Source organism: Numenius arquata, chromosome 4 (assembly GCF_964106895.1).
Source record: "Numenius arquata chromosome 4, bNumArq3.hap1.1, whole genome shotgun sequence".
NCBI classification, from domain to species: domain Eukaryota; kingdom Metazoa; phylum Chordata; class Aves; order Charadriiformes; family Scolopacidae; genus Numenius; species Numenius arquata.
Window position 1 is genome coordinate 60,534,916 of NC_133579.1, and position 24,635 is coordinate 60,559,550.

Below are 24,635 nucleotides of genomic sequence, written 5' to 3' on the forward strand. Positions count from 1 at the left end.
CCCAAACATGCAGCTGAGTGTAAGAGAGCCTTATGCAGGGAGCAACAGCCTGAAGAAAACAGCCCCAGCTCTAAATTACAATGGTAGCAGGGCCAGAATTAGGAGTGGAATCTCCTGATACCCAATAGAGTATCCTACCCCTACTAGAATTGTTTCTACCCATAAGTAAGAGACATCAGACAGTTAATGACACAGAGTAAAAAATGCTAGCAGGTTTGAAAACAACTATGCAAGTCTTACTTGAATAGGGTTCAAGTTTTGCGCTGAAAGAGTGTTTCTTGAATTCATTTTTTGTGACTCCTGTATAAAACACTATGTTGCCTGAAAGGTAGGTAGTGACAGTGTAGTTGTTGTGACTTTTGTTCCTGAAAGTTATAGTGACTTTAAAGTCACTGCCAAGGACTGCTTTTTGCACTTGGAATTCCATGTCAACATCTGTTTGTGGCTGATACGAGGTATCTTGGATAGTTTGCTTTTTAACACCATACATCACAGCAGTCTCAAGAGCCAGTCTCTCCTCCTCTGAGCCTAGAAATGAATGAAAATCAAATTTAGAAAAGAAACAGGGGTACTGCATTAGCCCTCTCACCAATCACAAGGGTGCATCTTCCATAGTTTGTGGTAGCTGAAATGAATGGATGAGGACAGTGAACCTTCCTGTGGTAAAGTTAATGTTAGAAGAACTTCCCAGCTTCCAAGAGGAGTGTTAGATTCAAGTCATAAATTGATGTAGCTTAATTGATATTAACGGAGTTACACTGATTTACTCTGTGCGAAAATCTGGCCTGAGTAAGAAATATCTAAACAGCTGTACAGCAAGTCTTGAATTGTTTTGAATGCTTTGAATTACTCCATGACTACCTTTTGTTCTCACTGCAGCTTACTCAGTCCAAAACATTTCTGAGTAGCAAAGTCTGTGCTCTCATCAAGGCATCTGCAGTGTTTCTGGGATGGAGTTACAAATAAAGAGTTCCAGAGGGCACCTTGGCAGCTTTTCATGAAGCTCCCTCAGTGCCAGAGTTTTGTAAATCCACCATCCAAGATCTGACTGAGGTAAATCTACATCGGTATGGTCCCACCCCATTTCAGGTTACCTTCTTGGAACTTGTACTCCTCAGTAATCTCCATCATTCCATCACGCCCAACTTCCTTGGTCACAATTAACTGCCCAATATGGGTTGTGTCAATATTTTCTATCACTTGGGTTCCATTCTTCCCCCTTCTTAAGTAAACAATATCACTATTCACCTGTAAAATTGAATGAAAAAGGATTGAGATAGGTGGAAGTAGAGAGGAAGGGAAGCCAGCCTAACTCCCCTCAAAACAATGACACATTGACTGGAAGTCCCACTAATTACTTGCGTTGAAGTCCCACATGTAAAATTAGTCATATGCTACAAGAATAACTAGATGCATTTTACTATTCACAGCTCCAGACCAACAGACAGCATAACTTGAGTAGGCTACAGAGCTACCGTTCGGACTTGGGGAGTGTGATTACACATCCTCTGCACCAAAAAGTTTTAGACCGTAAAGAGGGGAATGCTTCATAGATAAAACATCTTTATCCTCTTCTGTCCTAAGCAATTCAATTCCTTCTGCCTAATACAATTCAATTGGAGAGAGACTTTCAATTCTGGGCACACCAGCTATGGTGGTGCAAGAGGTTTAAACTCCAGACCAGGCCCTCTTGCTCCTCATGGAGATATTCCCTTTCAGATCTGCCAGTCAAACCACCCATGTGAGCTGTCCTTGACCCACTGCAGCCAAAATGAACATAGTGAGCAAAGGCCTCTTTAAAATCACTGCAACCATTTTGACTTAACATAAGCAGCTTTGCTGGCAAGCCTGAGAAGGAGGTAACAGCTAACAAGGGGTGAAGATGAGCAGCTAGAGCTAGTGACTCATTTGCCAGCACAGCTGGAATCTGGGATGGATAAATGACCACAGCCTGAAGTTTCATCTGAGCCAGGGCAGCTTTTTCTGCTTATTACATTTGTGAGCAGAGATTAGAGAAATCTCTGTCATTCATTGCAGCCATATCCGATCTACTAGCCTGCATGTCAAAATATAATTGTGAGGTTTCCCTTTGATGTGGAGCATACGCAAAGTGACTTCTAAGTCCATAAATTGCAGTGGAGTCCTCTCTTCTGTCTCACCTATGGTCCCACTGATATCACTCAACACACTAAACATTTTCAGGTATGTACCTCCGCATAAACAAAAGGAGCGTCAAATTGGAAGCAAACGTGACCATGTTTAATGGCTTGAACTGAGGCTGGGCCACACCTATACATACCTGTGGGGAGAAGACAGATACAGTGAGAGATTAAATTAATTAAATAACATGTCAAAATGTTGTATTTTCTTGAAGAAAAAGAATTCTTGGGGTTTGGTGAACCCTTTTAACAGTTTACAGGAACTCCTGACCAAAAGTAAAAAGTTTAACTTCTGTTGCCAGCCCTCTAAACAACACAAACTCAAGTCTGAAACAACCTAATGGTTTGGTACCTTAAGTCTTTGTCTCTGTGAGTCTCAAGTGCTTGAAACACAGTTAAAGCTGGTTTTGATTAAAGCACATAGTTTTGGGAGGGCTCAGTTATACCACAGGCTGAGAAAGATCTCACTGCAAATTTGCTAAGAATGTCTTTTAAGAACTGGAAAATTAGGGACTGGGAAGCAATAGCAGAAGCTTTTCACTTTTTCTCTCCTGTCTACCACCTGCTCAGGAAGTTTACTAAGGGCTGCAGAAACTGGCTAGCATATAATGAAGGAGAATTAATTTCATCAGGCCCCTCTGTATGTTCTCTAAAATTTTAGAAGCCATCTTTTGGCAATAGGACTACATCTCTTCTGTACCAAGCAGGGCCCTTCTCATGCAGGATTTTGTGCACATGCATCATGAGCAGTGTTACGATAAGGACAGATTTTATTTTAGAGCTCAAAACAAATAAGGAGAAGGCCCTGTGCACAAATGAGTATGGTTATCTGGTGCAAGAAATTGTCACTGGCAAGAAGTTGTCATATGGTGCACTGGCTCAGCTCATTGTTTGCCACAAAGAACCCAAGCATTGGAAGGAGACCTAAGGAGGACTTGAAGCAATAATACCATCGCTGGTTTCTTGGGGTGTCCCATCAACAACCTGCCATCCTCCAAAACCAACAGGAAGATCAGGTCTGGTCATCCAGGCTTCATTCCAGCAATGATAGTTCCTTAGACAAGAGATGAGACCAGAATATTAAATTCTTGGAAAGAATCATACAGACCAAAACAAACCTGTGTATTTATTTCCTGCCATTGCTTCAATAACATTATTTGCCATTTTAGGGTGAAAAAGTTGGTTCTTTTTAGAGAAAAGATTTTACGTCTAAAAGTTTGGTACCTATCTGTTAAAACCTGAAGGCCACAATCTTTCATTGTAGTTTCTTGACTGCAAGTTGAAGAAGCTTTTTGATTCATCTACTGTGTTCTGAATGCAAATGTCTCTGAGAAAACTTTCCAGTGCTTGGAGATTGTTGGGGTTGAGCTACACAAACTACAATCTCTTTCCAGCCAGACACCTCCACTTCAGTCTGTCTGCGAAAGCAAGCTTTTAATCTTCTTCAGGCCAGTGAAGCTTGGTCTGCTTTGTAACTGACTGAAGCTTTGGTGCCTCTTCTGAAGAGATTTCAGGACCAACTCCATAATGTACAGTGGGTAGCTTTGTTTTCATGGCTCAAAACAAACATGCTCAGCTGGTTTCCATATTGGTTGGAAAAAAGACCCTGCATAGGCTTTATAAGACTATCCTCATTGTGGATTCCTTATAAGGTCTTCCGGGGCCATCATGCCAATGAGGGAGGTCAGATCTCCTAGAACATACAGCTTTCCATAAAACCCACTTACAACCACTGTGGGCCAAGTCTTGCCTGTAGGGCCTAGGGCAGTACCCTGAAAGGTGAATTTCTGAGAGTGGTTCTTCTAGGTGCTCAGCATTGTAATTCCCTCACTTGGCTGGATGCTCAGGAAAAAAACCCACAACGACTACAGCACCCTCAAAGTCTGCCCAGAATGTTTCAAAGATGAAGAGCAAAGAAAGACAGATCTTGTAGCTTCCTGCAATGCTACTGGTGCTCAAGGGGAGAACAACCAGGAAAAAAAAAAGACAATCTAGGAAGAGGGTCTTGCAGTAAAGCCAGTAAAGTGTTTGAATTTCATTACTGCAGAAAATAAAAGAAGAAAGGAGAAAGGGGCAATTTTGCTTGCAAATTATACATATCCTACAGCAGATATGAATAAAATTACATCTGTGTAGCTGCTCATGCAGCCCCTGGTACGCGCAATGATATTAGCAACCAAAATGGGGATTGTTAAACTCTGACCATTTCATTAATAATAGGTGAAAACCAGCCATGGAGCAGAGTCGGGAGGATCTGAGGCTTGTCTAACAAGACATTTCAAAGTGGAAATGAAAGCTTGGATCAGGGTAAAACTTGTCAGTTAGAAGAGTTAATGAAGCAGCACTACAGAAAAAGGAATTATTCAAGGAAAATGACGCACACTCAGAGAATTTTTGATGCTGCTGAGAGTAGTCAACGCTGAATCATGCTCGCGGAGCTTTGCTGAGGGCTACCAAAGATTGGGGACGTACTTTGTGGCAGCCGAGTTTTTGAAAACTGTTATGTTAACATGTGAGAGAGACAATCCCTGCCCCGAAATGTTCACTGGTTCAATATGAATCAAACTCAGCTGTGTCATTGGCTTTGTGTTCTGTGAAAGAACCTGAAGAGCAGGCAAGAGGAAAATCGCAGCTCTGCTTCAATTTTGTAGCTAGGTAATGCATTTTTTCTGTATTTTTTTCTATATTCATTCAAGGGGACAGGACATTTCTTACTGGTTTCTATTGGTGTGGTGTTGGGCACAACAGGACAACAATTTCTTTAGGTCAGCTGCCATGCAAATATCAAATACACTTCAGGATATTGAACCTGAATGGACAGAAAGACATTGCTTATAAGCACATGAGCATTAAGGAAAGAAGGATGAGGGGAACATTTGCCTCTCCAAAATGCAGCAGAAACTTCTCTCTGGTAGAAGTGAGCACAGCTGAGGAGGAGCTGGCTCTGCAGCCATAGTTTGTTAAACTGAGTCTTGTTTTGTAGTTCTTGTATTCTACAGCAAGCCTGAGACATTAAAGAAAGCAAGAATGGCTACACAGATCAATGTAGTGACCATTAAATATTTACAGAGATAATTACGAATAGACTAAACAAAGCAATGGGGAAATTAATAAAAGATGACCAGGTGGGTTTTATGCCTGGAAGACAATTTAAGAAGGGTACTTCGTATTGCTTATGAGACAGGCACATGCTGGAAACAGCTGCTGCCCTTTCATTAGCTAATAAGCTCAGGCATTGGGGTTGAGAGAGGCACTGATAACCTTGGTGAGAAATTAGAGAAAAGTTAGCTGGAAGTGAATGGGGGAGCAGAGGTCTCAGAAAGGCTTTCTCCATGGGCCTGGACATGGATGAACCCTCATGGGGCTGACTGACTTCGAGCAAGTTTCTGCTGAGGGACTGACGTTCTGCTTGGGCCTCACAGTAAGAGTGAGTCTTGATTCTCATCCAAGAGAAATATTCTTTAAGTGTCTTTATATCATCATTAAGAAAGACAAGGAGAACAAAGTAAGGGGACAGAGGCAGTACTGATGGGCCCAAATCCGGCCAGCTTTATAAAAATAACTTTTTGCAAAGTCTGTGTAATTTTGTATATGTGTTTTGTTGTTGTTGTTTCCTATCCTGAGGGAGAAGATGATCTTTAATAAAAATAAATAAATGTCAGATAACATTCAGAGGGAGCCCCACACTCAGAGATTGATTGGACTAAAAATCCTGGCTCCAAGTATCCCTGAAGTCTGAGAGTATTTAAAACCTGAAGACAGATCACCTCCAGCAGTACAAGGCAATAGAAATGATATAATAATAAAGAAAAAGAGCTTTGCTTCAGTTTTTAGGACATTATAAATAAAAGTGAGATATACATTTTAAAAAAATCATTATAAATACCTTGATCTCTTCCTCTTAAAAAAAAAAAATAATGAAAAGAAGTAAAAGAGACATTAAAAATAAAATCAAGGTTAAGACACAAGCCATTTAAAGTCAGCATGTGGGCTACATGGAGTGTTACAGAGTAATGAAGAGAAAGGACACAGAGGAGAAATAAAAAGAGGTGTGTAATATATTAAGTCATGCCCAAAGGGTTATGTGCACCATGTACTAATAAATGCACCAGCAGAATAAAAGGATGAACAAGGCAGTTTGAAAAGTAATCAAGCCAAATAAAAGCAAACGTAAGATGGGAAGATGAGATGCTGGTGTGCAGTTGCATATGGATTTCAGTGGAGCTGATGATCTAGCCCTCCTCCAAAAGAATGGGAAAAAAAACAGACTGAATTAAGAAGTCTTGGGAAACAGCTGGGAAGTGGGGAGGTAAGGAAGTAAAAGGAAATATCAAAAGTGGGTGGGAGTTGTTTCATGGATCAGGTTAGAAGAAGGGGAGAAGAAGAAGAGATGAGACAGTGACAATTCTGAAGCATGTCAATAATCCATTACTGGGTATATATGGACTCAGCAATGGGGCGGCCGGTCATTGAGTCGTTTCACATGATTTATAGGCAGAGGAGTTTCAGAAGAGTGACTGTTCCTTCACAGCTCTGCAAGCTGTAGAAGGACTAGTGCCATAAGACATACTGAGGTCCTGCTGCCACATAGATCAGATGCATCTTAGCAAACTGGGAAGCCCCAAGGATTCTAACAGGATTGAACAAGGCAAATAGCAGGACTACAACCCTGAACTTCAGGAGAGTAGGCTTTAGCCTGTTTATGGTCCTGCTTGGAAGAATCCCATGGGAGGAAGTTCTGGACAGAAGATGGGTCTAGGAGAGCTGGTTGTTTTTCAAGGGTCACCTTCTTCTAGCCTAAGAATGGTCCACCCCTATGTGCAGGAAATCAACCAAAAGTGGAATAAGGCCCGTACGGTGAACAAGGTGGTCCCAACTAAACTCAAACATAAAAAAAAGCACACGAGAAGTAGAAGCAGGGACAGGTGACCAGGAGGAATATAGAGACACTGTCTGAGCATGCAGGGGCAGGTTTAGGAGAGCCAAAACCCAGATCAAACAGAGTATATCAGGGATGTGAAGAGCAGTAAGAAAGGCAAGTACATCAGTATCAAAAGGAAGACTTTGGAAAACACGGGTATGCTGCTGAATGGAGCAGGAGACCTGGTGACCAAGGACTAAGAAAAGGCCAAAGTATTCAATGTCTTCTTTGCCTTGGTTTTTACTGCTAGTATTTGCCCTCAGGAATCACAGCCCTGAGACCAGTCTGGAATTTTGGAGTAATAAAAATTTACCATCTGTAGAGGAGGAACAAGAGGAGAAATATATATACAAACTGTATATATACATATATACAGAGTATATATGGACAGAGAAGTCCGATGGATCTGATGAGATAGACCCAAAAGTGCTGAGGGATCTGGCTGATGTCATTGTAAGACCACTCATATCTATCTTGGAAAGGTCATGGAGACTGGCTGAAGTTCCTAAGGACTGGAAGAAAGTAAGTATCACTCCTTTCTTCAAGAAAGAGAAGGAGTACCCAGAGAACTACAAAGTTGTCAGCCTCACCTTGTTTTCTGGGAACGTTTCTTCTTGCCAACATTTCCAAACATATTTAGGACAAGGTGATTGGCAGTAGACAGCATGGACTTAAAAGGGGCCAGCCGTGCCTGACCAACCTAACAGCTTTCTCTGATGAAATGAATGACTGAATGGGCAAGGGAAGACCATTGCATGGGGCTTGTTTTCTCCTTTGACTTTAGCACCATCTCCTAGAACATCCTCATAGATAAACCATTGAAGTATAGACTAGATAACTGGACAGTAAGGTGTATTGAAAACTGGCTGAACTTCTGGGATCGGAGGGTTGTGATCAGTTGCGTGAACTCCAGCTGGAGCCTAGTCACTAGTTGTGTACCCCAGGGGTTGATACTGGGTCCAATACTGTTTAACATCTTCATTAATGACCTGGATGATGAGACCTACTATGCCCTCAGCAAGTTTACTGATATAGAAAACTGGAAGGAATGGCTGATGCACCAGAAGCTGTACATGAGGAGATGCTGAGAGAGCGGGGACTGCTCAGCCTAGAGATAGGAAGGATCATTATGATCTTATCTATGTGTAGAAATGCCTGGTTAGGGAGATGGGAAAAGAAGACAGAGTAAGACTTGTCAGTGGCCCCCAATGACAGGACAAGAAGCAATGGGCACAAATTGAAAGAGAGAAAATTCTCTCTGAACATCAGGAAACACATTTTTACTGTGAGAGTGATCAAGTACTGGCACAAATTTCCCAGAGAGGTTGTGGAGTGTCCGTTCTTGGAGATATTCAAAACCCAACCGGACACAGCCCTGGGCAACCTGCTCTAGTGACCCTGCTTTGAGCAGGGCATTTGGATGACTTGCAGGGGTCCTATCCAGTCTCAATCATCCTATGATGTTGTGATACAAGCTTCAGATGTAAATGAACCTAATTGTTTTCCTCAGATTCCCTCTTGGTAGCAGACTATGGAAATTGCATAAAAGAGGTTACAGCAACAGGTTCTGTCATTTCCTCCTCCACAGAATGGGTTTGTTACAGTTTTAATATATAGACTTCTAGAGATTATGCTGCTAATGAAACATGCTGATGAGCAGCTATGCTGATGAGTTGACGATATCATTGACACAAATCAGGTATATTAACACTGAATAGGACAAGTATCTCCTGAATATAGGAATATAGAGGTCACTGCTTCACTCTGAGGAGGAGAAGCTTGAGGCCAAATAACCCCCACAAAATTTCTACAGAGCAAAGCATATAATCGATATATGCTACACTCTCCTGTCAGACAGGAGACAGTAAGAGTTCAATGAGTGAGTTAGAGAACTGTCTTCTCCAAAAGAATCTGCAGACTCCAGTTCTCGTTCTTAGGGAGTTTTCTTTTTACAAATCTGATGATAACATTTCAGTAACTTGTTCCTTTTTCAACTGAATTGGATTTATTTTGGAAAGTACCTATTTGTGACAGTGACTGCATGTACACAATGTAAAATCAGCCCATAAATATGGAAACTCAGCAGAAGCAGAACAAGAAAGGTGTTTTTCCATAGATATTGAGGTATCCCTTTGAGCCTGGCTCCAGTCTGACGGAAGTGCCCATCCTCCCCTTTCTGTTTTGAAAAATGGCCTGGCCCTAAGAAGCACAAACCCATCCCAGCTCTCCAGTGTGCTTAAATGCGCACTGTACAGTAACATTAGTAGTGGGATCCCCTAGGTTTTGTCTCCTTACGTGACAAGCACTTCATATCAGTAAGCCTACTAACAATCCATTCATTCTGTTTTACATAAGCTAGTGGTGTTCTTTAATGCACAGAGAAATAAATAAACCACAGGCATTGCTATCATGTTTTTTACTACTTATATAGTTGACACATTAAAGGCATTTGTCAGAAGAACTCACCAGACAGAGTCTTTTGTAAGTTTGGTGTCCACTTTCCCTTCATCATCCAGAAAGAAGTCCAACTGTAAATTGGCATTGTTATCATGGGCAGAAGAATAGTTGGTAATGAGTCTTGCAGGTATCCCCAAGCACCTCAGAACTGTGGCAGAGACAAGTATGATCAGAAGGACAAATATGAAGAGGGTGGATGACAGAATGAATAGAGAGAAACTATTAATAACTAGAATAAAATGGGAAAACTCAGTCAAATCAAACCAAATAATTCCTCCTATCTGTCTTTATACAGAATATGTTAAATATTTTATTTGGTCCCAAAATGATGAGCATTCAAGATGTGTAACGGTACAAAAGTTATAGCCTAAGCAGCTGATTACCAGTAGTCTTAGAATAGTCTTGCACAATGAACACACTGTAGCTTTTCAGGGCAAATCTGGGTGCAATGGGTCAACTGCATGACCAAACGTGTTATAAAGAAAAATAAGTTCAGGCTTACAAGAAATTCAAAATATATTAGATCTCCTAGTATCAGTAACCCAGGAGAATCATGAGTCTGTGCAAAAAACAAAATTAATAGAAAGTATCTCCTTCTGGTTGATTTGGAGTTTTCCTGTTTGACATCTGCTGTCAGAAGGGATCTGGAGAACACAAAAGATAAAACAGAAAATTATTGCTAACAAGGGAAAAGTTGCATTATTTGCAAGTGAAATGTCAGAATCAGAGAGTCTGAACAAAATGCATTACATAATTTGTATTGATTGCTACGTAATAGTATTCTGGAGTCAATAGTGCCTTCCCATAAAGGATCTTCCCATAAAGGAGGATCAAAAAAAAAAAAAAAAGAAAAAAAAGCCTCGACCTCCTCTACCCCTAAATCTCAGATCATCACAATGTAGCACTGTTGGCTCTTCTTCCCATTTGACAAGTGGTAAATTTGGGAAATGTGGAAATGCTACGGCCATGTCTGTGTTTGTGGTGCACCCTGGCTGATAAATAGGCATGGAGCATGGCCCTGAGGAGGGAGCGGGGCTGCAGGGTAACACATCATCTCAGCTTCTCCAGATGAAATAATTTGTATCTTAGCCAAAAAAGTTCCTGTTTTCCAATTCAGGAGCCAACATAGTTGTGCAGAAAACAGAGGTTTTTTTGGAAAGAGAAAGCATTTTTATTGAGAATCCTATTTAAAAGTAGTTCTTATGCTGCAACATTGAACGGCCCTTGGTTCTACTGCTGGGTTTTGTATATTCATTAGTGTCACTACTGTGGTTCCCAATAAAGTGTAATGTTAGACATTCATTTCAAGTTCCTGGATGACAAATTACCTGGATGCATCCAATACCATATGTACCTATTGATTAAACTTAATTCAAGTGCCCTCCCAGGCTTCCAGCACATGAGCCATCAGGGCTCATTGAAAATAATTTGTCTGACAATTTCAAGATTAATGACCATTTTTCAGAATGTTTTAGCATTTTTAACGGATGACTATCCAGAGCATACAATATAGTAACCTTGGAAAGCTGGACTGGCCACAATGATAAAACATTGTCAGCTGAGAAAGACTCAAAATCAGCTCAAAACCAACCCTTTTAGCTGCACGCGGCTGTTCAGACCTTTGCTGTCCTCTCTGTGCAGTGGTCAGCAGCTGGACATGTCAGCAGCTACATGTCAGATCAGACACTGGACAACATTTTCATTTCATAATGCTCAACAAACTTTATACTTCAGCAATCCTTGCAGTACCAAGTGGCAGGTCTCTGACTTGACTAACTTAGTCAGCAAACCAAGTCTACTTTTGCTCCAGATAAATACGCCACTCCGTTTAACACAGTAGGCTCCTGGCCTCTGCTGCGTCGCCCCAGTTTCACAGTGGCCTGCAGGCAAAATACTGAGAAGCAGTGATTCGGGGCCAGTGCAGGGGAAATGTAGGAGAACTGTTGTGTGTGTCCGTGATCTAGAGAAATCTAGACGAGACAACGGGCAGAGAAGACAAAGTGGCCCATAGAAGCCACTGCGAGGAATTGCAACCATAGGAAGCATTTGCAAGAGCCTTTTCAAACCCATTGCATTTGTGCAGAGGTTAAGGAGCATCAAGTACAGACCATGCGACCTCAGGCAGTGAAGGAAGTAGATGCCTCTCAGGTTCTTTGGATGTGGGTGATTGCTCATTATCCCACTGCACCAGGAATAAAATGAACTGTTTCACATGTTGAAGGACAGAGCACCTGCCGGCACCTCCCCAAATCAAACTAGGAACCTCTCCAGATATATGAAAGAGAAGCAGAGAAGCCTGAAACTGCATCCCCAGATGCAGCTGTGAGAAGCATGTGCCAGCAGAAGGCTGGGTGTTCAGAAGATAGCTTTATTTATGAGGTCCTTACTGTTTTAAATAGCTTTTGAACTACCTCACATAAACAAAATGAGTTATGAAATTCAATGATCCGGATTGGAGGAAAGTTATGTACAAAATGAAACATACATGTACAGAACAGGCAAAAATAAAGTGAAATTGCAGAGATGTCCAGGGCTGCCTGGGGATGAAGAACCAGTCTTGTAACTTGTCATTAATTATTCAGTTTCCACATTTGCTGTAGAAGGTGGGTGATTAATATCCTTCGTTTTTGATAGAAGTATAATATAAAGAGAAGTATTAATTCTATTCCTTGAGACAGCAACATGTGACAGCCTTGAGTCAGATGAAAAAGCGAAAGGTTTCACAGAGTTTTTTCTGTAATTTCTTTCTCACATCTTAAATACAAGGACCAAAACCTGGACCTTCAGCTCTGGCCGAAAAGTACTTGATAAAAAGTAAGCTCCAAGCCTTCAGAAATATCCATTAGGTACCCCTGGTGCTAAGCTGATCTGGTCCCCCTCAGTTTGATACTTAAATGCATATTTTGTAAGTGCCTCTAAGGAAGATCATCTGGGTTTAAGAAAGACACTTTTGGTTTCTGTTCAGCTTCTTCTATTGGCCAGTGCCATAAGCATAGGAATGGCTTGACTGGCTCTACATTGGCACTTGACATAAGCATTGCTTCCAAATGTCTGGTCCCCATTATCTGTATAATGCACATTTTTTACACTCACAGAATCTCCTTGACTCCTAATACGTTGCAGTGTGTGCCAGTGTATTAGTAGTGCTCATCTGGAATGCTGTTAGCAAGTGCTAGACAGCAAAAAAATGGGAACAATCCAACACTGCTTTTCCTACTGGGTTTTACAACCCGCAACACCCCGCTTGCTGAAACATTGAAATTCTAGTTGAGCAAGTGTGTTTAGGCTTAACCTTGTAGAGCTACACAATTCATAAAGCAGGCCAGCATTTTCCTCATTGTTCTGGCTCACAAACTCCACAGAAAATGTTACGTCAATTTTGCTAGGAACAATCCTTGGTAGGTGAGATTTGGCCTTTCTGGAGCAGAAACACCATCACATATCCTATATTGGGTAATAGTTTCATGTTGTAGGTCTAGATAACGAGCCCCCTGTTCATCTGAAATTTCCTAACAGAAATGTGGAGTGTGCCAAAAGACTAACTTTCCCTCTCCCAAACTTATCCTTGTGAGTTACCGAATACATTTTACTGAACCAATAAATAGTTAACAGATTTGTGTGGAAGAGCAGTCAAACTGAAGGAGACGCCAAAGGTTTATTTAAAGAGCATCTACTTTAGCCATGTATTTTTAAGTATCCCTACTATCCCTACCATTTACTCTTTAACACCACAGAGCCAGGAAGTATTTAGTTTAACCTGAAAGCTCTCTCTGTTATGCAAGAATCACATAGCAGGCTGGAGCTTTTCTCATGGGTACCTACATGTGTTGAAGACACCGGCAAAGACCCAGCACTGGCCATATCGCACGGGTTGCTTAGAACTGTAATACTCCAGAAGAATGTCAACGCTTCCCGTCCAGGCGGAAGGTGGGACCCCGTAAGTGTACGTATTGTCCCAGGATCCAGCAATCACACCATTATCATCCCTGGAGTTGATCTAAAGACAAAGGAAATGAGCATTAGAGATGTCAGAGACAGAATAATAAAGAGCTCTTTAACCCAGCAGACAAAGATAGGATGGGAGAGACTGAATATAGCCAAGTTTTGGCTAGAAGTAAGACAGAAATGTTTAATTATGAAGGTAGGAGATGAACAGAACAATCTTGCTAAGAGCCATGGATTCTCCACCACTGAAAAATTTTGAATGAAGGTCAGACACTTAAAAATAATGGTGAAATTAAATCATCACACTGAGTATCCATGTTGCCAGTCTAGTAAGTTTTATTAACACTAAATATGCTTACTGCTAGGTATTTTTAATAAACATGGTCAGTTATACACTGATCAGCAAGCCTCAGACATATTAAGCTAGATTCTTTCTTAACATTGCCTGTTTTTCTGTCTGTATCAGTCCAGAGTTTTTAATAAAATCACTTCTGATTTACAGTGGATTAAGAGGAGAACGAGTCCACTGTTATTTTTAGAGTAGAAACTAATTTCTTCGGTCCAGCACACATGAAAACAAGAAGGAATTTGCTGTGTAAGTTTTCCCCTGGTAAGATTATACAAAGCAAGAAGTTTTGCTGACTAATGGCTATACTGATAGACATTAACGAGCAATACATCTCCTAGCTGCAATTTGAACCAAACCAGTTGAGGCTGTGCAAAACGCTCATTCGCTCCGTACCTTTTAATTATGCTAATGTGGAACTGCTACACGCCAGCCAAATAAAACACAATTCTCATTTAAAAGCTTTTGGCTGGATTAACTACTGTTTTATAATTAGAAAATCGACTTGCTGTGAACCCTAGGACTGAATAAAGATAAGCATTCAGAGTCATAACCAAAGGGTTAAGGGGTTGTGCCCATCTCCCTGTTGCGGGAAACATGCCAAGAAAAGAGGCACTTCAAGGACAGGTCAGTGTGCTGATCTTCAGGCTCTTCTCTGGCTGTAAAGAGAGGAAAAAAGCAGCAATTCTATCTGCTCTGCAATGTCACGAAGCCTCAGAAGGATCCCAGCATGGGGGCACCTCCTAAGATGTGCTCAACTCTACCACATTTCAACTTTAGCAAGATCGAAGATAAGGAACATGGGTGGGATTTCAACACTTCTTGGCTGCTTCTTACTGAGGTCCAGATTTCAGACAGCCAAAACTCCCACCCAGCTATGGCTTAATCCTGCAGATTAGACCTAAAGTCCATTGACTCCTGGATTTCCGATGGTGAACTTCTACACCTCCCTAAAATGATTGAGTGGCTCAAAACCTAGGTAATATCCAAGCCCTCTTTGGGCTCATAAACTTTGTGCTATTCTGCCCTTAGGGCTTCCATGGTCCCTGAATGAGGGACCCTTTACATGTACTAGCCCAGTGAAGAGGGAACCACATTCAATTCTTAGTTCTATCTGAAGGTCTGAAGCCACATATCTAATGCCTGGGGTAAAAGCAGTAACCAAAAGGTTAAAAGAGAAAGAAAAATGGGGCTGTTCTCAATACTTGTTGCTAAAACTATTCTATTTAATATGATGCTATGTGAGATTCAGCATGTGATGCTGAAACTGGAGATCCGATTTCAATGTCAGCTAAGACAAAGAGCTCATTCTCTTAAAGCCTGGGCAAATGCTGTAACAAGTGGGTTAAAAGATCATCCATGTCCAGCAGCCATGTTTTGTGGACAGTCTATTTTAGTAGCTGACTCGCAATAATATCTAATGATGCTAGCTCAATGACTAGAGTATTATTCTGGGAAGCAGAAGGCATCAGTTCAGACCTCTATAAGGCAGAGGAGAGAACTCAGCCTCTGCCTTCCATGTCCTGGATAAATTTTCCATCTTGAATATTAGGGATGGAGCTGCTCTTGCACCCACAGCATGACTCCTGGTGCCTAGGAGCTGGAAAGAATGGAGATGTGCAAAGTCTTCTCCTTATTGTTTGCTTCTGGTTATTTTAGGTACTTCCATTCTGAGTGCGGTGAGTTTTGTGGACCCCACATTCAAGATGACAGCTCTCATTGTGTTTTCTTCTAGGGCCAAGGTAGTGCACATAAATGTTGTCAGCCTGACTAGGCCATTTGGGGCTTAAAAATCAGACACAGTAACACCCACCAGTGCAGTGTCTTAAGACCCCATTGAGTTTAGTGCTGAAGTCCGCATAAAGTCTCTCAGTTCCCCATCCCAAATTCCACCCATTATGCTGCCTTACCATCCATGGCATAAATAGCTGTCTCAATTATCTCAGCTCCCAGAAAGCAAGTGCCGTGTCACAAGAAATGTTATCATGCCTGGAATACAACATCTAAAAGTGGCTTTCCTACCAGGGAGGTACTATTTTCAGGAAAAGGTGATGAGCTGACATAAGTATTTCACCTTTAATGGAGCAAAATAAAATGGCAGACCCCAGAAGTCAGAATGGACAATTGATCTGGCACCTGTTAGAGTGAGCACATTGGGGCATGAGGGCCAGTTAAATGACCCTGGCTTTGATTTACGAGTTGCTTCTGACACATATTAGGCATCCATTACATACCACTGCAGAGGCAACACGGCAGATTTTGATTGGGTTTCCGCGCCCAGAGAGCTCCAGTTCTGCCTTGTCCATCAGGAACAGGCAAGCATCCAGAATGTTTTCTTCAAACTAGATAAAAAAAAATAATAAAAAGGGAAACAGAGGGAAAGTTGAGTCACTTTTTATTCTCCAAAGCAAAGGAGAAGTTATTTTTCATTGTTGTTATAATAACTAATCAGCGTTAAAAATAGCTGGTCAAGTCAAAGTTCTGTGTTTAAAAATACAAGTTTTCTTCTAGAATAATCACCCATGTATAGCAAAAAAATGTGAGAGGCTGTGAGGGAAAAGAGAGTGTCATTTTCAATTCAATCCAATCTCAGTCCAGTTTCCAGAAGGTTAAAATGACAACACAACCTTTCTGACAGGACATAAAATTTTAAGTGCTAACAAGTATATAATAGGAAAATATTATAATAATAACTACAAGAAGCTAGTCTGCTTGTGAAGGACTTCATGTCCTTCACAGATTCCAGACCTGTTAATTTCAGGACTTCTCTGACACAGCCAATGCAATGCCGGGAAGTTGAACAATAAATGGTTTGCCAAAGTTAATTTGAAGACATTTACATTTCAAAATTAATTTTTAAATATATTTAAAATTGACAAGCCAAAACCTGATTATATGGATTAGTCCTGGTCTATGAAACTTAGACATCAAAAATACCAAGTGACCTAAAGTAGTCTTCTTCAAAAATAGAGTGAAAAGGTACAGTTTCTTCGATCCAGCATGAACAAGCACAAGAATGAATTGAGGGCAGAGGTGCCTAAATAGACCAGAAACCATTTGTCACAGAACTTGCCCTGTGATGTATTTCATTTTCCTTAGGAGAAACTGCATAGCAAAGGAAAATACCTCTGTCCCCTGGAAAATGGCAGGAGACAGGGAAACATACACTAATAAAACAAATGTCTTTTAGATTCACTGAAAACACAATCTTATATTAATATTCAAGGCTATGACAGAAACTCCACAGAGCTTGTCCCCTACGTGTGTTAGGCTTTATGTTCTACGTTTGCATCATTAAGGGTATGATTCAGGCTAACAGAATTTTTGCTCTCATGCTGCAACTAGAACTGGATTGGTTTTGCAGCTGTCCCCAGCCTGTCTTAGGGCTCCTTGACAGATGAAGGTAATCTGAGTTTTGCCTCCTGAAGGAAGTGAGCAACAGCCCAGACCAAGCTGCTGATTCAGCAGCTCAGGAAGAGGCAGAGGTGAGGGAAGGGTGAGACCAGAGAGCTGAAAATGAAGCCCTGAATAGCCAAGGCTGCTGCTGATGTGGCAGGGAAGATGGAGGGATGGTGGTGAAATCCCAGGGACCCCATTTACCTTTTGACCTCTCCCCTACCGGCAGCAGCCAAGCTCTGGCATAAGCCAAGAAAGTTGAGGCACTGCTGTGTTTCAACACTCTCAGCCATTTCCTGCCCAAGGAAAGTCCTCTTCTTTGCCCCTGCCTTGAGCCTGCCTGGTTCTCATTCCTCAGGGTACCACCAAGGTATGGATCCTTTTCAGCAAACATCCTCCAAGGCAGCACACCTCTCTCATCGTCACCCACACTTGCACTGAATTACTTCTGAAGCAGATGTTCAGTAATAAGTAACACCTTAGAATCTGAGCAAAAATGAATTCATGGTGCTTGGGCAAGTAAGGAAAGAGGGGTCAGTATTCCCAGGGACCTACTCCTAATATCGTATCATCCCTGGGAAGCTGAATAATTGCATGGTAGACTCTCCAATCCACTCCACTAGTATGGGATGTAAATAATCTCAGGTGAATGACCATGCTATGGAGACCCTCCTTTCCAAGGAGAATCCTTGCAATAGATAATGTAAACTCTGGGCCCTCATAGCCATCCTTCCTGCTTCAAGTTCACTTTTCTTCTGGTTGGGTTCAATGATTTATCACTTTCACCAGGTTCAAAATCTGCTTTCTGCACTTCAAGTCATCTGCAGTGCCTAAGAGCTGAGTTAAATTAATAAGAAGTTTACCCTGCAAATGAAATCTTTCTCATCTACAGTTTATGAGACACTGTCAATCTTGCCAGCATGTAGACAAAGAATAAAGAGGAAAGAAATTGCTATCAAGGTTGTTGCCTTCCACCATAGCATTTATGAAATGGCATGAATGCTTACAAAACAACTGGATTAACAGAAGAGATATAGTAAAAGCTGTAAAGTCTAACTGCTGTACACTATTGCAGTACTGTAGGGTGCAGAATAGCCTTAACTCTAAAGCCAGTTTTGCCCTTCTTCAATATCCAGAGATTTAAAAATATTAAATCAAACTAAATCAGTTTCCTCCTCTCAATTTTGGCATGAAAATGCTATATAGAGGTAAGTAGAATAGAAACGTAGCACTTGTAAGGCTGAATAGCCTTGAAATGTCAGAGGAACCAGAGCAGCAGTACGTAGCCAGGACCGGAGAGTGAACTTGGGCCAGATGCAGTTTGACTGCTCAACACAAGCTGAAATGGAAATAAACCAAATACAGGACCGAGGAACTTTGGCAGAGCCACCTGGGAAAGACTACAGATGGAAAACAAGGCATGAGAAAACACACCAAAGGGGTGTTTTCAAAGGGATTCCGTCTACATACAGATGTGTGTTGTGCTATGGAGAAACACATTTAGTCGGGTTGGCCTTCAGTGGGCGTTCTCATTTCATGCTAACCTGTTTCTAATAGATGACCTTCCAGTTAAATCAAAGTAAGAGGGTCTGTATCACCTTTTGCACTGGTTGAATGAGGGCTGTATTTCTCACAGTCAGTTGCAAGCAGATCTGATCTCAGTGTTGCCTGATCTGACCAAATACACGTGCTGTAAAATTCCATTTGCACAGTGGGCAGCAAAGCTAATGCAGCTGAATGTGTGGACATGTGACAACTCACAATGGCAACAAGAGCTCTATGCCCACCTGTTTTATTTTATTTTTCTCACAAAAAAACCAATGTTAAATGATCAATATAGCATCCAACTTCTGACACTTCTCAGCTAGAGAATTCCTATGTGCCTAGAATTCTTCCAAAGCCAAATTTCCCCTGAATCCCCTGTGGGCTTTTCTGAGTGACTGGCTATTTACGCTTTCTTAGAATAAAGGAATCATAGTCATGTTACAAGGAATACCTCTATCTTCATTCATAATTACAGCCATCTTTCAACTGGTCTGTTGGTTTTTTTTCTTCATTCCATTTATCTTGCCTTTCCTCCTCTCATGTTGATGCTGCTCATTAAAGACAGCAGCTGTGAGAATCATCTCCCACTACTAACCCAGTTTTGAACTGTATGTTCCTTTTTAATTTACAACCTGAGTTAAAGCTTTCATTGTTCAAAGCAATTTTTTAGCCTAAGAATATTACCATGCACAAGTCTATCTGTATTTTTGTATATGACCGTATACCTTGCCCCTCTATGACTGTATGTGGCCTTACGCTTTTCACTTACACTGCTGTAGAGGGCTATATATCATAAATGCAAAATGCATACTTGTATGATATATCCATAATATAGGCCTTGCTGCGTGTACTTTTACTCACTCCCAGCAATGCTCTTCTTAACATCCAGGAAAATGAGGGAGATGCTTGTCTTTAATGCTTGGAAATTGTTAGGGTAAGATCAGGAACATCACATCCTCTATCTCACTGAAAGTGAGGGAACCAGGAGAATATTTCTCCATTGCTGTGTAGTTTGAGATGTCTGTTACACCCATACAAAATGATCGATTCCTTTAAAACTCTTGGCTCGGCCCCCCTTAGGCGCATCTGCCAAACTCAGTTTTCACACAGGCAAGTGACAGCAAAAGGTGCACCACAGCATAGTGTGGAAATCAGGTCCCCCAATTTCAGACAACACAGGAGTGAAAGTACATGAGAAAGGGATGTGGAAAAACCCTAACCTCCCAGCCAGAACTACCTCCTAGCAAAACCAAATAAATAATGCAGTTTCTGAAGGAAAGCTGGTGTTTGTGTCAGGAAGGTGCCAGATTTGCAGAATATAAGCACCTCAGGCCAAGCCAGTATAGGTCATAAATTTAGCATCTTAGGACATAAATCCAGCAGCTGATTTAAGCAGCACCATCCACCTCCAGCCACTCATTCCCCTCTCTTCCTCTCCCTTACATCTGTCAAGAAGTAAATCCCAAATCTAGGAACAGAGCAAGCCTGCAAAATAGCCCAGTGGAAATAAAATTAAAAAAAAATATCAAGGAGATGCTTATTCAGCTAGATCAGCTGTCCAGCCTGATTCACTGCACAGCTGCACAAGCACTTGCAGGGGGAAGGAAGGGCCAGGAGGGGGCATTTTTGGTCAACTTAAATGCACACCCAGCTTTGGCCTCAGGATCTGGTTCCACATCTCTTATATCAGAGGTGCCATCAGCTTATGGAATTCTTGCTCCCCTCTGTCTTATTTAAGGGTTATTTTTAGCTCAGTTAGGATGACAGGGCCCACAAACAGCTGAACTGACACGACCAAAGGAATGGTGCAGAGGCAGGAACTCCCTAAGGCAGTGCTGCCACAGGAAAAAAAGATGAAATTGTACCCTTAAATAAGGAAACAAGAGAGATGTGAGTTCAAAGAGCTCTCCAGGGCAAGCACACTGGCAACCCATCCAGCTCAAGCTTTGAGATTGTCTTGAGCTGAGAGAATGAAAGCAAAGCAACAAGGCCTCTTCTGCAAGGCTTCGCTGGGGAGGTGCCACGAAAACCAAATGGATCTGTCACCATAGTATTAGGGGAATACTTCAATACTTTCTTAATTGTGCTGTTGTGAAAATCTGGGAGGTGAGATGACCAGAGTCCTCCATGTCCAATAACTGTCCACTGGAGACCCTCTGAGTGACAGTTTAGAGTTAGTTTTGTTTGTTTTGATTCTGCTTGTTAATGCCTTTTTCCCCATTCTCACATGATGACTTAACTCTTCCCTCCCGTAGGGATTTTCAGGCTGGTTATGCTTACAAACAGATTGAGGTAAAATAAGCAAGAAGCAACAGGAGTCTGATGTTACTGCAGACACACCAATACCACACACCTGCCTGGTGGAGGGGTTTCCCCCAGGTTGCAAGAGGCCACTGGAGGCTAGTGTTGGCAAGCCCAGGCAGCAAAGGAAGAGGTTCCCTCCTTCGTCACTGTGGCAAGGAAACTTAAAACTCTGGGATTAAGTCCCAGTTTGCCATAGGAACCTTGTGGCAAGCTGACCACCCCACACACCACACCCCCGAGCAGATGAGAATAGTTTCTACCACGTTGCTAGAACTAAAAGGAATCAAAAAGCAGTACAACCTATTGCTGAAAAATGAAAAAAATAAAAATCTCTCTACTCTTTCACCAAAACGGCTTGATCCTGAAGCAGCAATAATGTGGTATGAAATACTACTGCACTGTGGTAATCTCAGCTAATGATTGTAACTTTCAACAGGCAGCCTCTTAGTATCTGAAATATGCTCCTAAAACAAGATCTTTAAATATTAGCTATTATAACACTGCTTTTCTGGATTAGCCATATACCCACTTCATACAATTTTAAAATTATTCCCCTTGTCTTTCTGAAGGAGAGACCAATAATGCACTCCAGAGCCCGCAGTCTCAACCACAGTCTGGTGACAATTAAACTCATTTGCTGTCCTGCTGGGAGCAGCCAGAGAAGGTCTAAATAGCTCACCTGACCATAACTCCAGCTTCTTAATTTTATCTCGTTGATGTTTCCATGGAAAACAATACCAACATCATTCAGGACGTATTCTTCCCTTTCCCTCTCGTCATCCAGATACACGGCATCCTCTGCATCAGTTTACCAAAAATAAATGTTAACACAGTCACTTAAGCTTTTATATAGGACAGATAAAAATTCTTAGCATATAATACAGTCATCTTTGATGAAAAGTATCCCTCTCCCATCAAACAAAGCATTACTTTCTTCAACAGAGTACAAGAATAAGGAGGTAGTGACCCCAGTTAGGAATACAATACACAATTTAAAAGCATGCAAGACGCAAAAATCCTGCCTGTTTTCTCAGGATCTGTAAAGCATGATTAAAATGTCACATCTTATCAAGAATTTTATGATTACTGTGTACCACTAATTTAAAAGTTGGAGCACCATGACGCAGTTCTGCATCCGTACAAACAGATCAAAGAACAATTTCAAACCTATTAATGTTAATGGAAAACAGCTCAAGTCAAGACTTCTAAAGAAAAATCTGTAGTGCATTAAAAAAATTGGAATACAATTTTTATAGTGTATTAACAGCAGGGTTTGATTGCTTTTTCTGTACATAAGTTATTGGCTGTAGTGTCCCTCCCCCACGTAACTTGACTGACCAGCTGATATGAGGAGAAATTCAAGTGGCCAAGTGAAAACTGGAAGTAATTGGAAGAGATCTTTATCAAACCATATACAAATGGTATGTCCTAGACTGGTCTTATATCAAGAACATATGTGTGGACCCTCACTCTGCAAACAAGATTCACATATGTAAATAACCCTTCATTAATATTCATAAATAACCCTGAATGACATGAAACTATTCAGACATTCCCAAGTAAGTATGAAGCAGGTCGTGATTCTGTGACGCTAGAACAGTTGAGGATTTTTTTCCTCTGCCAATGTTTGTATTTTGAGACTAAGAGATGCAGCTTAACAATTAATAGTGTGGGAATTAATTAATTGGAGGAAATCAGTAATGTGGTACCAGATAACAAATTAAAGGGAACCAATTACCTCTGATAGCTTGATACGGGCAACTACAAAACTACCACTTGCTACTGGCATAGTGGATTTCTTCAGCATCTCACTACAAATTACTAGAGGATCATTTCACTTTTAAAAGCTTATTGATTTGTTGTATTTTTTGAAATGCAAATCAAATTTGTACTTCCTTGTAAAAAAGCTTCTTTGCCCATAAAACTGTAATTTGGCTCAAAATAAGCAAAATTTGAGCCCTCTGAAAAAAAAAAAAAAAACCCAACAAAAAAAACCAACAACAAAAAAAATGGCAAAACTCACACTGGCTTCAGCTAGGTGAAGGGTTTTGCCAATCTACACACTTGATCCTGCTGGAAGTTTTGTTTTCTCTGAAGAGATATTTATATCTCTATGTCTATGCATACAGAAAGGATTACGCATAGATTTGTAACATAATGACCTCCACACTGGTGTGCAAGGAATGATAGGGAAGCAGGTGTTAGATGGAAGAAACCATTATTGCATTTGAGGAGAGCAGTGCTTGCCATTACGCTTTTGACAGAGCAGCTGTACAGGCTCTCCAGACTACGTCTGAATTCAAGCAAACGGAGAAGTGGCAGGTTTTACAGGGTTTTTCCTAAGGTAGGCAGCTCTGAAACCTGCGCTTGCATTTGGTGGGATGATGGTGTTCACCCAGTTTCTAAGGTCATCAAGAACTCTCTCGCTAGGGTTGTCACTACCCATGACCTAGTCAACCTGCACCCGGGCACAAAGTGGAAGAAATGTTCATTATATTCAGAGGCTACCAGGTGAAAGAGAACATTAAAACTTGACAGGGAATCCAAAAGCTGTAGTTATTTATGCCAGCGGGACTCTCACACATATGAAACTATATTACATGACTTTTTTGAGGTCCAGCTCCCAGCTGTAAACAAATTCTGCATAACATCCCACCAAAAATGTTGCACATGTTACACATCATGAAGGCTCTGTTTCATTAGGCTGGATCTGCCCGATTTGCTGATTGAACAACTATATGCATTCACTCACTGAGCTTTGGTTTTTATTGAAGCACATCTGCACAAATGGTACAGAGAACGCATTTGAAGGAGAACTCACACCTTCTTCTGCACAGTTACGTATTCAGTGGAGTGTGTGCATATGCCTTCTTGACAGCTGTTGTTTTCTTTCAAGGATTAAAAATATCGATATTGATCTGGTTGGTATCAATTGAGATGCTTATGTTATTTTGAGACTGCGTGATCTTTGCTAAATCAGATGAAAATTGATTAACTTCTCTGTCAATTATTTTAAAATATTTGTGTTTTTTTGACAAAGTAAAAAGGGCTTCTGTGTTTCATAGAGAAGCCAGCTGCTTTGATTTTTGACAGCTTTCACTACCCTTGAGACTGTTTAGAAGAAAATATGAGGCATTTGTGACTACTTTGATGCTAAGCGTGCTCTACATAGTACAACTCCTAATTATTTTGTGCAAGCGGAGGCTCATGTCTGACAAACAGAAGAATTCCACAGAAATGTGCTGGGTTGGTTTGTTCTTTTTCTCTAGCAGTTGAGGGGTTCTTTTACTCACTTCTTTTATCCTGGGAAATTACGAAGACACTAGCAATGCTACAAAGAAGCAAATTAGCTTCTCTGATTGAAGATGGGTAAGGTGAAAATACACTTCACTTGAAGACAGTACTGCAGGTGAGGAATCCCACTGAACATGGGCTCCTTGTAAAAGAGATGAGGAGTGCAGAAACACCTTTTCAATTTGGGAAGATGAATGAGCATGAGAGGACCCTACTCAGTACGGGGGGGGAACCCATCCCCAGCACAACAACTGGCTGGAGTCAGAAA

The 24,635-nt window shown here is 41.2% G+C and overlaps 1 protein-coding gene across 2 annotated transcripts in view; it reads right to left on the reverse strand.

Moving 5' to 3' along the window:
* F13A1 (coagulation factor XIII A chain) overlaps positions 1–24,635 on the reverse strand; it is a 60,164-nt gene that overhangs the window by 12,698 nt on the left and 22,831 nt on the right. For both annotated transcript variants that reach the window (XM_074146613.1, XM_074146612.1), the window contains exons 5-12: positions 21,753–21,871; positions 16,063–16,170; positions 13,360–13,534; positions 9,547–9,685; positions 3,110–3,213; positions 2,211–2,299; positions 1,095–1,248; positions 241–528 (exon numbers count right to left, since the gene is read on the reverse strand). In XM_074146613.1, the coding sequence (XP_074002714.1) occupies positions 241–528; positions 1,095–1,248; positions 2,211–2,299; positions 3,110–3,213; positions 9,547–9,685; positions 13,360–13,534; positions 16,063–16,170; positions 21,753–21,871 (1,176 nt within the window). The remainder of the gene's footprint in view (positions 1–240; positions 529–1,094; positions 1,249–2,210; positions 2,300–3,109; positions 3,214–9,546; positions 9,686–13,359; positions 13,535–16,062; positions 16,171–21,752; positions 21,872–24,635) is intronic.